At 44.9% G+C, this 14,287-nt stretch overlaps 1 protein-coding gene across 1 annotated transcript in view; it reads right to left on the bottom strand.

The window, feature by feature from the left end:
* Positions 1 to 330: 330 nt before the first annotated feature.
* zcchc24 (zinc finger, CCHC domain containing 24) overlaps positions 331 to 14,287 on the bottom strand; it is a 31,736-nt gene continuing 17,779 nt past the window's right edge. The window contains exons 3-4 of the mRNA XM_058058099.2: positions 5,779 to 5,943; positions 331 to 4,077 (exon numbers count right to left, since the gene is read on the bottom strand). Coding sequence (XP_057914082.1) covers positions 3,964 to 4,077; positions 5,779 to 5,943 — 279 coding nt within the window. The 3' untranslated portion in view covers positions 331 to 3,963. The remainder of the gene's footprint in view (positions 4,078 to 5,778; positions 5,944 to 14,287) is intronic.

Genomic DNA, 14,287 nt, shown 5'->3' with positions numbered 1-14,287 from the left:
TGATAGAGTTTGAGCCCCCCCGCCCTTGGAGGTTTAAGATGGGTGGAATGCATGGAAACTGGCCTCGCATCTGCGGCTGCATGCAGTACTATGACATCTTTACAACCGGGGGGGGGGGGGATTTGTAGGCCATAAATGTCTGCTTTAATCACACAAGGCAGCTCGTGCTGACATCAGGGCGCGTCCGAACACTTGGGATGATAACATCTCCCCTTTGGAACTCCAAGCCAACAGGTACAACGCGATAAAGGGGAACGGCGCCCCCTGCTGGCGAGCTTGTGCAGCGCCATGTGTTGCTTTTGACGAGACCGACCAGGAAAAAAAACACCAAGAAGGGAAATAAAGCAACTTTCAGTACGACTTTTATTCAAACTCGACGGCACGAGAGCACTAACATGTTTTCCTAACTAACAAAATAAGGCACATTTTGGAATGCCATTTCATGGACATGAAAACAGACGCACACACCCACTGGTGTCCTCCTTTTTGCAGAACTCCCACTTCTCCACCATGTGTTTTTTTTCCTGTACATATAGAAATGTCTTACAATGTTGCGTAACACATTTGATTTGTTACCACACCACATACATTCAGTAATTATTCAACGAGGCTTGGCTGTAAATGTTCATGATCACAAAATGGCCTGGTCCACACGGGAACGCTTCCGGGTTGTAAGTTCGTTTTGTTTTGCGATATTAAAATCCATGTCCATTGAAGCCGAATTGACGACGAAGTAGAATTACTTCAGCGATGTCGTATAAGACAAAGTGTATCAGGGTAATGTCGAAATATTAATATTAAACCTCTTTAGTGGTACAGACCGGTCATTTCTGGTCATGTGACGGCGAAAGCGCGACACGTCATCGAGCTAACAAAATAAGTGTTTAGCTAGCAGGCAATTAATACAAGTAAACTTTCTTTCGTAAAGCGCCTTTCTACAAATAAACTTGACTGAATTCTTCTCGTTTATACGTCCACACACGGACTAGTATACTTCGGAAACAGGTAGGCACCAAAAACAATGAAATTGTTTATGTACAATGTGATTGTGATTGACACATCCAATATGGCGGCGACGTTGGCGTATGCAGCAGTGAACAAACCCGCTTATGCGTCTATGACGGCGATGACAAAGCAGATTTTAAAAATGCAGGTCTAGGATTACCCGGGGAACGCCGTTACCGTGTGGACGGGGCAGTATTTAAATAATACTACTGTGTAACATTGCACAAAATAATACTTCATCGGAAACCAAGCTCATGCAAACTGTCAGCTAGTTCTTTGTCAGTCATAGCTAAAAGATAACATCCCATAATACATCATGTCACAGTTTGAACTGCTCATACAGTGGCGAGGAGACATTCTGCATGTTTACACAATATCATCTTCATAGTTCTACATGATTACATGCCTCGGAGTTAGTAACACTGCAGGTTATATATCACAAAGTACAATCAATACAATGGCTTACAACTGACAAAAGATTAATTATGTACCAGCTTTTTTCCTTCATAATATTCTACATCAGTATTTCCTTGTAGTGTTTGCATATTCTATACAAAATAATAATTGTAAAAAAACAAATCTATAAATACTCCTGCAAGGATAATCCTCCAGATTATTGTAAAACAAAGTTATAAGAAACTCCCAGCTAGGTTTATTTCTCAGGAATAAGCCCTTCTTCACACACAAGCTGTATAATATTGCATAACTCAGCTAATATATTTTTTTAATGATGGCTATCAAATATATACATAAACAGTCATTCATTTGTAAATATACTTGTCAGAGTTTGCAGTTTGCTATAAAATTTCTACCTTTTTTGTCTTTTTTGCAAAATACACAGCTAATACAAAAGTCAAGTATATGTAATTCAAGGACCCCCCCCCCAAAAAAAAGTATGTGAACGGCCCCCATTTGCTGCAAACGTGCCACAGACACTGTCGTCGGGCAGCTTTGTGTGTTTTGAAAGGATGTTAAAGGACAAAACCCGCTAGGTGGACAACAGCAAGGCATCGCTGGCACACAACATGAACAGAAGAAGAAACAATGTGAGTTGTTCCCAATCATGATCAGTCCTTCAATTGCACTTGGTAGCTGTGGGGGGAGCCCTGGAGCACGAAAAACTGCTACTTTAAGGATGGACCTTAACGTCAGGCGATAAATGATGTTACTAGTGACTCACACACAAACTCAACCGTTTTGGAACATTTTTTCCTTCGTCTGTGAGCTCATCCAAAGGCACATAGAATCAATCACAATAGAAAAATAGTTAACTGGCGTGTGAAAATAGTTGCTATGACAACAATCCCAAGGCAGGCAAACATTGCATATATAATGTGTGTCTATATATCGTCTATTTGCTTGACACCGTGATGCACGTGAGGTTGACAATATGAAACAAAACAACAACATCACGTTCCATAAGTCCTCCTCGTATTAAGGCCGCACCTCAAAGAAAATGATACTACTTCACGACTGAAGTCATACAATTACAAGGAAAAAGGCAGAAATGGACAAGAATAAAGTTCTCATTTTACATTTTCATTGATGTTCCTCTCTGGTTTCTGGTCAGCATTTGCAATAAAAGTGGCTGTAGTATTTATTACATTAGATTCTACTCCAGAACCAAACCCTTCTCTTTTCAATTGCAGTTTTTCCTTCGTGCCACAGTCCAGGTTTAAGCCCGACATCAAGTAGAGAATGTATAGTTAGTTATATAATAGTTATAATTAATTCAAACAATTTTTGGACCTAAATTCTGCCCTAAATGTTGATCGGGGTCGATGCAGGATCCATCGTATTATTCAGATAAACATTACACTAAAGGGAAAATAAAGGTCAAGTCAAAAACGTTGACATATTAGCAGAGTCAAGCTGGAATAACGTCAGGAAAAACGCAGAAGTTTACCAAAATAAAGTCTATTTATGCAACAGAAAAAAGATTTTAGCGTTTGACTCTCCTGACTGTTGTTTAGGTTCTTTGTTCTTGTGTTTTTTTATTTCGAAAAATGTGACTTGATGCTCCTATTTTGCCATTTTGTCCAAAGATGACTTTAAACTTTTTATATTTTTATGACTTCATTCTTGTAACACCCTCGCTTCCCCCAAGATAAGATTTATCTTGTAAAAAACGATAAAATTGTCCAAATATTCTGACTTTATTCTCGCGTCATGATGACTTTATTGTCCAATTTCTACCATTTGGTTTTGATATTTCCCAAATGTTCCCTCGTCATTTGGCTCCTTTTTCCCTATGAAGTACAGTATGCCCCTAATATTCCTTCATTATCAGTACGCCTCCATCACTGTACACAGCGTTTTTTTAACGTCACATATCTTCAAATTGCTGCACTTTCTTTGCCTTCTGTACGTTCAAACACGCTGCCGCTGCGCCCGCAACTGAAACGTTCATTATAATCTTTCACCGTTAGAGCATGAGCGCACACCAAAACACGACTTCCTGAACCCACGCACGCCACGTACAGTATGGCCATCTTTGCACCAGAGATACATTTGTTAGAAAATACTTGACGAGGAACTAGCCACTGAACCTACAGTAGTTTCTAAAGCAACATGGCGGCATACAGAAAATATACATATCTATTACTTTATGTCATACTCACATTGCACACGAGACAAGAATAATAAATAGGCCAAAGGTAAGCTTGGGGACGTACGGCACAATATCCACAATGTCCCCGCTTCATTCACAGTTAATAAGGATAAAGATGTGCTGCTGACCCTAAATGCGGCGATGGCGCGTGTGGTGACCACGCGCTTCACTTGGCAGGGAAAAGGAAGGCGGAACTTTGTAAACACTGAAGGTGACAAACCCCAAAGTGAGGTAACGTATGACCGGAACGTGAGCCCAATGAGAAGATGCATGTGCGGGCTCTCCTGCCCAAACGTCCTCCTCCGCTTGGTTCTGTGATGGTTCCCCGTGACGCGGCTCTGATGGCTCTATTGCACACGGCGGCAGTAGTAACCCAGGACTTTACATTTCTCACACAGGTGCTGGGGGTGCTCTTTACTCTGGTCCGACACGTCCAAGCCGTCCGGTTTCTCCAACGGGCGCTGAGGATGCAAAACCACACAAGAGCACAAGTGAGTCATGTCCACCACACTCACGCGTCCTGAACCTGAGGAACGTAGCTTGGACTGCTGCCTAAAGCTGCTCTAAATCCACGGTCCTCAGTGTGCTCCAGCATTCATCCATTACCAGCATTACTCAATTACTGAAATGTAATTACTTCCCTACTTTTCCCTCATCTTTGGGAAACTTTGTTATTTTCAAATGCAAATGTTGTCTGGTCAGAGCTGTGCTTTGCTGACACGCCGCTAGCATTTGGCTGCCTTTTCCTAGCATCATCTTAACACTTATTCATCGTGTACATCACAGTGCACAACTCTTTTGATTAGCCATATTTTTACTGTTTACTCTTTACTTTTGTTGATGTGTTTGTTTTTTAATGTTCTATGGACCACAGAGTGTAAGTAACCTCAAATAGACCTGATGATCATGATGCTACGGGTCTCGAGACGGCCGCTAGCTTGCGAGCTAACTAAGTCACCTTGAATTTATTATTATATATTTTTATCTATTTACCTTCTAAACCAAAAACGTACCACTTCCACACGGAATGGGAGGATAACTTTTTTTTACTTTGATGTGGGACATGCTGTGGCTGACGTCATTGCAGTGTTAAGGTCATGTCAGTAAGCATCTGTTTGTGACATTACCGCACCTCGCACCTATTGCCCACTAAAGAAATATAGCCTGGAGCAGCAAAACAAAACAAAGTCTTCTAAAGTCCAAGAAGAGAATAGAAGAACTAGAAGTGCAGTGAGGCTGCATATGTAAGGGATGCCAACTAGTAGGCCGATCTTGGGATCATCTTGTTTAAGCCTCACTACCTGACTAGTTTAGAGATGGATGTAATCTTTTCATAAAACTACACAACAAGAAATGTAATTACACGTGACCGTCCAGTCTTTCCAGTCTGAGCGGCTAATATCGCCTCGCCAGTGAGGTCGCCAACCAAGCGAGGCCGAGCGTGGTATTTACAGTCAAGGACGAGCGCGGCCTCCAGCAGTAATCCACATTGAATTCATTTTATGGAATTGGAGGAATGTGGAAAAGACTAAATATTCCAAGATCGGGGAATAAATACACCTTCCTCTGGAGGAGCAGGTCTGCGCTCCGAACCTGGCGAGAAAGAATTGTTTGTTGTTGTGGGGGGGGGGGGGGGGATATCTTCTTGGATAAAATGTCACCCTTTCATCATTCAGACGGGGGTGGGGGGAGTCCAGCAGCTCCAAAGCACAATTACACAACAGCGCCTTACGTAACCGCGTATTCACTGGAGGATTTGATGGAATCCAGGAAATGCAATTAGTTCATGCCAAAAAATGAATTACTTTTCTTAATCACATTTTAAATGAGACCATATGGAGATGGGGAGGGCACGCCCACTAAAATCACGCAGAGAAACTTTTAACCCGTGAACTTTTCCCATCAATAACGTTCACCTACCCATCAGACCGCCGCCATCTTGGCTCACATATCATCAAAAATATCACAGTTGTGGGCGTCCTTTGTGATATTACAGCCCCGGGTTTTCTATTTACGGACAATATTTCTAGTCTGACACGACATGCCCAAACAAAGCATCCAAAACGCCGCTAAATAACTCGTCATGGGGCCAAACTAGAACTCAGTCTCACCAAGATGTTGGGAGGTGCAGATGACGCATTTGTCATTTCTAATGATTGTACCTGCTTGTGTGGGTAGACGTTGATGTGGCACTTGATGCATTCTTGTCCCATGTTGGCCCAGGAGTTGCCGCTCATCCACTTCCTCTTACACTTGGGACACTTGTACTCGCCGAAGCATCGCTTCTTGCCCTGGTAGGGGGTCAGGCCTTCCCCCTTGGGACGTGCCTGGAGAGAAGCAAAGACGGATTAATGCCATTCCGGTTTATTCAGCTGGAGATGACGGCCGCATCTACTGTATGCTCTCAGTGCCGGGATTAAAAAATCGTATCCATCGACGACACGCTTGTGCAGAGATGACGCAGAAGAGCCTTAAGTCGCAGCTGCGAGATGAAATCATTGCTAAGATTGTCAGGAGAGAGGTGATTGGGAAGAGGGAGAAGAAGGGAATCTAGCTGGGGGGAGCACACCCGCTTGGTCACTGACTTACTTAAGTTCATGGAAACCACATTTTAATCTGGACTCACACCAAAACGCGCTTAAATGTGCGACCTCGCCACATCAGTAAACAATAACGACATCAAAACCAGTGCAGTTGGCTTCCAGGGTCCCTGACATTGAGCACACATTGCAGACAGCAATAGGAGGTACTGGGGGGTTGGGGGCAGTTGGGGGCCTTCCTTCACGTGTGTGAGTAATGGCAACCGTAATCAGCAGCATCTGGCGCTGTCTTAACAGACGTCAACGCTCTGCATCAGCACCGGCGAAGCGGCCCTTGAAGTACCAGCGTCTGCGCTTCACCCCGGCCCCCAAACTGGATGACCTCAGCCACCCATCACCCCCGCCCCCACCGCCACCGCCATCTCGCTGTCAAACCCTGGCATCTTAACATTGACAGTCTGGAAAATGTGACTGAGCATGAAACGTGGGCCAGGCCTTTGCAGCCCACCATTCCTCAAATATTCTAATATGCTGGCGCTCTTGCTGACGTTAGGTAATCACTCAAAGGGACTCATCGTCTCCATCAAAAAGACATACAATGAATACATCATGCGCTTTTATGGTTGGATGCAGCCTATGTTTTTCAAGTACATTTTATGGATTTTTGGCCTAAATTAAGCGCTTTCACACATACAAATGGCTGAATGAAGTAAAAATCCAAATAAATACACTACCGCTCAAAAGTTTGGGATCACTTGGAGATGTTTTTGGGCCAGTCTGAGATATGGATTTTTCTTGGCCAGCATCCTGAAGTCGCCGCTTCACTGTTGATACTGACACTGGTGTTTGACGGCTACTATTTAGTGCAGCTGCCAGGTGACGACCTGTGAGGCGTCTTTGTCTTAAACTACACACTCTCAGATATTTGTCTTCTTGCACAGTTGTGCAGCGTTTTTCTGTCCTTGTTAGACCCAGTTTGTGCTGCTCTGCGAAAGGAGTAGTTAAGTTTTCTTTGATTTTTAGATGGCTTTTCTAATAATCTATTAGCTTTATAAAATGATGACCTTGGATTAGCAGCCATACCAGGAGATTGATGCAGAGGACTGACAGTTGTTGATAGTAGGCCCATCATCTGATTCATTTTAATGGTTTGTGAAATGGATACAAATAGCTAGGAGATGGGAAGACCTGGGTTGGAATCTCCGCTTGGGCACCTCCATGTGGAGTTTGCATGTTCTCCCCGTGTGCTGTGTTGTTGTGGCATCACTGCAGCATGCTTCCCTCGTGGAGGTCTGATGTTTTTACCAGGCTTGGTCACTCTTACAGATTTCACCGACCGCCCAACCATGATGTCCTTAAAAAACATCTGGACTCTTACGTCCCAACTTGCCTCAAAGGAAACTTTATTTTCTCACACACATTGTACTTTGGAGCATTGGGTGACAAATCACACTCCCCTTCAAGATGCTAATACGGCCAAATGTTTTAGTTAGGCTTTATTTCCAGGAAAATAAGCTGGCTCTGAAGTAACATTTACAAAACAGTCACCACACACACACAATGGTGAATTTAATGGAATTGCGTCATGGCACTGTGTGAAACTCTGGACATGAGCCTGCACTGAAGGCTGTGTTTGCTCTCACTGTGCAACTAAAGCCCGTCAGGACAATCTGAGAGCTAAGTGGGACCATCAGAGCGTTTTAGCTTGAAACACTGCATCAGTTGGTGGAGATGCTGTCGTATCAATGTTTGGTCAGTGTCGAGGACGGTGTCCAAAGAGAGACCACAAGTCAACCGCATCACACACCAAGGTTTAGTTGACCGTTAAATGAGGCACGGTCCACAAACACACATTCAATGATGCAATCTCCACGCAAAACATGGCCACACACAAGCACAAGCAAACATACTGCCACAGAGTCTCCTCCTGTTACCCTTTAAAACACACACACACACACACACACACACACAGTGCATCCACACATGTTCTCTTCAGCCACGCCCACGGTTCTTACTGCATTCAATAGTACAGAGCCAGCTCACGTACGTAAATATGTCCCATTTGCGTCCTGGTCTTGGAATTGGACATGCAAATTGAAATAGCACATACCAAATTCAGGACCCCACGGTCATCTGAGCCAGGAGATGGAGGAGGAAATGTAAATCCAAAGCAGATGGCCTCCGTGGGGGTAGAACAGGAGAAATGGTCGTAAAAAAAAGTGTGCTCTGCTTTCAATTAAGTCCTATATTTCAGCAAGGGGCAGGGGCTAACCGCTAGCTGCGACCGCAACTCCAGTGCATTAGCCTCATTATCAAGCGCAGGAATGCCATGAGTGATCCCCTCGTTAAAAAAACAGTGGCGTTAGGAATCTCAAGCATTTGCAATGATGCAGGTAAAGCGATTGCTGAGTGTTTAAAATGACAGGTATCCCACCTGGCCCAGTCTGGGCTTCTCATGTCCTTTTCCTCAAGACATCAGCTCTCCAAGAAGAATCAACCCCAGGACCTGGCCTTCAGGGATTTTAAGGTTCGGATGGCTGATCCCACATTCCAGGACAAGAGTAATGACCAGTGGATGGACACCAGACTTGACACGCCCTCACACTTACCTTCAAACCTGAACCCTTAATCCTTTTGTCTCCAGCAACAGGATCAGCGTTTGTCTCCATTTAAAATTAGATGTCCCGTCCAAGTCTTACCCAAAAGCAAACATTCCCATAGCCCAGATCTACAGAGCCACTCTCGCTAAGGTCAACGCCAATAAGGAATGTCTTACTTTCTCGGTATATTAAAGACGACATCTTACCTACAGTTGACTTAGGCTCAGGGAATTGGCAAGTGCATGGAGAATAAATACAGGAAGAAACTGCTGACTGCGTTCTTACGAAAATGTCAGATCAGCTCAGTGTGAGAAAAGGATGCTGAGAGTGGAGCGAACACGTGATGGAAATAGTACGGGACTTCGGATTTTTGGAGTGATGAGTTGATTGGAGGCAGCTGGACACTTTTTGTTGAAGACATTTCATCCTTGGTCCAAAGGATTCTCCAGTACAGAACCGAAGATCCAACGAATTGCCTTCAACAGACAAGAGTCCAGTCCCCTTGACCTGGGTGACAGGTCATCTATGCTCACATAGCTGGTCTATGGTTTTGGATAGGAGATTAGGAGATAGGAGTATCATATCATCACATGGGTGTTTGGCCTAGACCTCCCTGGGTCCCAGTTCTTCATCTGTGTAAGATGTTCTGGACAATTCCATGCTCATTGGGGCGGCATGGCTCAGGCGGTAGAGTAGTTGTCTCCCAGCCTGAAGTCTGGTCTCCTGTCCCTTCAGACTCGCTCCTGGCCCCTGGTGGTCTTTGGAACATTTAATTCAGTCTTCATAATGAGCTCCCTTTCACCCTGTTTGAATAGCGCTGGGAGACCGATGTGCTGCCTCGACAGAACGTCAGACGTGCCAATACTCTTCATCTGGAAAGCCCTTCAAAGGGGAAAACAAATTTGACATTCTCGTACATTTAAATGGATTTCCTAATGTAAACCTTTAGAAATGTCAACAAAGTCAAGCCCGGTCTTAGCTGGATCTCCTCTTCCCAAAAGTACACAAACTCAAGACTCTTTATGACATTCTTTGGCAGCGCTCCCGTCACAGCAAAGAAGAGTTATACTATCATCGCGGCGACCCAGACAGGTCAGTGCGTCACAACAAAAACATCCCATTCAGCACTAACAGAGAGAGAAAAGACGGCGTAAAGAATCGACGCCTGAGGACTAAGGACTAAGTAAAAGGACTAAGTTGCACGCAGTCAGTTTGGCCCCCAATCTTAGTCATGACCGATGTGCAGAAGGAGTTATTCAGTATGGGGAGGTACAAACTCTTCATTTCGCATTTTTTACGTGTCCGACCTTCCAGTATTTTGAAATGCGGCATTACTCACAACTCACTCACTCACAACTATGTAACAGTTTCTGTCCATACGTTCGACCATCAACCTGTCAGTCAGGGCTGAGGGCTAAGCGAGGCCACGCAGATGGTCGGCGCTCACATAAAAATGACCCTGTGACCGCCTCAGCTGCGTCCCACATCACACAGAACAGGCTTTTTTTAAGTTTGCTGTTTCCGCTGCTGGACCTAACATCCCTTCGCCCTGGGCCAGAACCTCAGCCAGGTGCATTATGGGGGGACTGTTTATCACTCCCGTCATGTACTACGAGCTCTAAATACAACCACTGTGCATCTTTTTCCAAGCTCTCAGTGGACTCCTCCTGTGCCGGTGCAGCTGTCTCTTTCTAATGCCCGCCGAGAAAAGTGTCTGAAAGTGACAGGACAGGAACAGGTGTTGGTAAAAGTCATCAGTCCGCCATCGCCGCAGCACAATGGCTCCTTGTTTCTGCAAACAATCCCCTCCGCTCACCCAGGGGGGGCCAAGGAAGCAGACAAATGTCTTGAATTATAGCACGCAATCATCATCTTTCGTCCAAACTGTGAATAAAAGCAACTTTAACAACACATCCAGTTAGCCGAGTGTACATCAGGACTCGAGACGTCACAGTCCACGTCCAGAGATGACATACTCGCAACCTCATGCAAACCGACGTACTGTAAGTCCTTTGGAAACAATTATAAGAACAAAACAACAGTTATTGTCTCAAATAAAGCTGCTTTTAATCCTCGTCCTCGCTAGCCGGCATCTGGAAACAATCAGTGTAAACAAAGGAGCCCCCGCACCCTCCCCAACCGTGTGTGTACTGTGTACTGTGTACTGTGTACTGTGTACTGTGTACTGAGTACTGACCACTGTTTCTCTTGACTTTTGTTCGTGGAGAGACAGACTGTCAGATACAGAGCACTGGGTTCAAGTCCGCAATGCTAGCTTGAACCGATAAGGCCTCTAATAATTGCGCTAGGTTGCTTTCAGTTAGCATGCTAGCCGCTGCAGCGCTACATGACCCTGAATGTGGTTCCTCTTGTTATCATTATAATAATGATATATCGTCTTCAAAACACAAAGTTGTTTCACATAAACATGTAGTGGGGGATCTCCAACAGCTAGCTTGTAGCCAGTGGAGTAGCCCATCAAAGAATATTTCCTTCAGGTCTTCAGGTATTTTTTTCACTATCATAAACCTAAACATTGAATTTATACTATTTTATACTGTCCTGTTTATATATTTTATTATTTTATTATTATTTTATTTCAATGGTTATTTGATTCTATTTGATACATGACAACAACCCAGCTAGTAAGCTATATTTGTTGTAAAATTGAGTCAATACTTCAAATGGGAACTCCCGTTAGCTAATTAGCGTAGCCTTTCGCCTCTGGAGTACCAGCAGTAGTGTTAGCATTAATAAAAGTAGTGAAAAAGTCAAATAACTGTGTTTTAGCTCAAAGCTAGGTGAGCTAGCTAGCGCTACCGCTGGTTAGTTCCTCCACAGCCCCATTCTAAACATACAAAGCGGTAAAATATCAGTCTAATATGAAGTACATGAATAAATAGTCGTGAGGAATATAGTTTATTTTAGCAACATGAGTAAGAGCGTGGTATGCGAGCGGTCTATGTACAGCCGGACCCGTCTAAACCTGCACTAGCCCGCATGGCAGCATGGTCAGCCTGCTATTCTTAAAACAGCTCTTATATTCTTAACAAATTCCTGCTTTTATTCACACTTTAAAGACGTGCTGCCTGGCAATAGCCCTCGCCAGTTGTTGTTCAGGTCTAAATGGGCCCGTGTTTAGCTGCTTTTATCCTCTTCTATATGTGGCAGAAGACGCCAGCACCATGTTCACATCCACGCTTATATGGACGCAGTGACAGAGGATTACGAACACGCGTCGTTTTATTTAACATCGTGATGGCAGCCACACTTATCGCTTACGCTTAGAAGTCTCACTGAGGTCAGCCATCTTTGAAAATAGCTCTATTAACCACTCGTACGTCCCTCACGATTCAAAGAAACAAGCGTCGAGAAGCTCTATTTTTATTTTTATTTTTATTTAGCTCATCATTTGTAGCATGTTCTACGCATCCATCCATCATCCATCCATCCATCCATGCATCCATCCATCCACGCATCTATCCATCCATCATCCATGCATCCACCATCCGTGCATCCATCCATCCATCATCCATGCATCCCTGCATCCATCCATCATCCATGCATCCATGCATCCATCCATCCATCCATCCATCATCCATGCATCCATCATCCATGCATTCATCCATCCATGCATCCATCCATCTATGCATCCATCCATCATCCATCTAAGCATCCATCCATCATCCATCCACGCATCCATCCATCCATCATCCATGCATCCATCCATGCATCCATCATCCATGCATCCATCCATCTACGCATCCATCCATCCATCCATCCATCATCCATGCATCCATGCATCCATCCATCCATCATCCATGCATCCATCCATCATCCATGCATCCATCCATCCATCATCCATGCATCCATCCATCCATCCATCCATCATGCATCCATCCATCCACGCATCCATCCATCCATCATCCATGCATCCACCATCCGTGCATCCATCCATCCATCATCCATGCATCCCTGCATCCATCCATCATCCATGCATCCATCCATCCATCCATCATCCATGCATCCATCATCCATGCATTCATCCATCCATGCATCCAACCATCATCCATGCATCCATCCATCTATGCATCCATCCATCATCCATCTAAGCATCCATCCATCATCCATCCACGCATCCATCCATCCATCATCCATGCATCCATCCATGCATCCATCCATCATCCATGCATCCATCCATCTACGCATCCATCCATCCATCCATCATCCATGCATCCATCCATCCATCATCCATCCATCATCCATCCATCCATGCATCCATCATGCATCCATCATCCATGCATCCATCCATTCATGCATCCATCCATCCATCCATCCACGCATCCATCCATCATCCATGCATCCCTCCATCCATCCAATTGTGCATGCCACAAATTGTGAACATTAGAAAACTTCCTGTAGCCCTGGCAGGCGCCCCGACCCAGTTTATGACACAATATTCCTCAATGTTGACTTGGATTGGCTGAAATCTTGTTTGAGTCATTTTTAATTGTGGCAAATTGAACTGACTTGTGTGCAATTTGGAGTTGTTTTGATAAACTGGAGGTGGGGGTCTCCCGATGAAAGCGGCCGCATTCTGTTGAGCAGGTTAGCAAAATACGCATGCTAGCTGCAGGGTGGTGTTTACGGCCGTGCATGTCATATTTCAGCCCAATGGAGATCGACCATAGAGAACATCACTCACATCCACGACAGCTGCAGATGCATGACACCGTGCCAAGCAAAAATATCAAACATCTTATTCCCAGATTCCTAGATTTCCACAAGCCCGCTTCCCTAATTGGCCACAGCTCTCGGTCTCATGTTCTCGGATGTCTGATGGAATCCCCCCTCCCCGCCACCCTGGGGATCCAACATGTGGGTGTTTTGCCTCCAGCCAAAAACACTTTTTTAAGTTGATGTTTTTGACAGAATCCTTCCTTTCTCTTCATGCTTCATTTAGAGAAAAACATCAAGAGGAGGCCAATGGTTCCACCATCACACCTGCCTCACCGCCTTCCTCTTCCTCTTCCTCCGCACATAAGGCACTTTTATACCGTGTGCTTTCCAGCCGTTAGGGACTAGTGTGGGCTAAGTGGAGTTGTGGGTGTGAATTCTCTCCCCACCACCCCCTGCCCTGCCCTGCCCTGCGCCGGCCTTGGACCTAACAACGGTCCCACTAAGTCCAACGAGCTGTGTGCAGCTGCACGCCGGCGTTGGGTTACCAGCGCCGTGAATGACAAGCGCAGGTTTACAGCGGTGCACATCACCCCCCCCCCCCAGGATAATGTCCTTCCTGCGTGACGCAGCTTCCCTGTCACTCAGGACTGACGTCATATCAGACACGGAACGCTGGATTATGTCACGTCACGCCGCATGGATTTGACATCTTTGATCGTGTAAATAGCAGAGGGGGGAACAAGTGAGCAACATGCGAGTCCGAGTTAAGTTTCAAGTCAAGACTAGACAGGTCGACTTAAGTCTGAAGTCATAGGCTTGAAATTCCAGGTCCATTGCGTTTTATTAACATT

Source organism: Doryrhamphus excisus, linkage group LG20 (assembly GCF_037039965.1).
Source record: "Doryrhamphus excisus strain RoL-2023G ecotype Guam linkage group LG20, RoL_Dexc_Guam_v1.1, whole genome shotgun sequence".
Classification (NCBI taxonomy): domain Eukaryota; kingdom Metazoa; phylum Chordata; class Actinopteri; order Syngnathiformes; family Syngnathidae; genus Doryrhamphus; species Doryrhamphus excisus.
The sequence above is the reverse complement of the archived record's forward strand: the minus strand, read 5'-3'. Positions and strand labels throughout refer to the sequence as shown.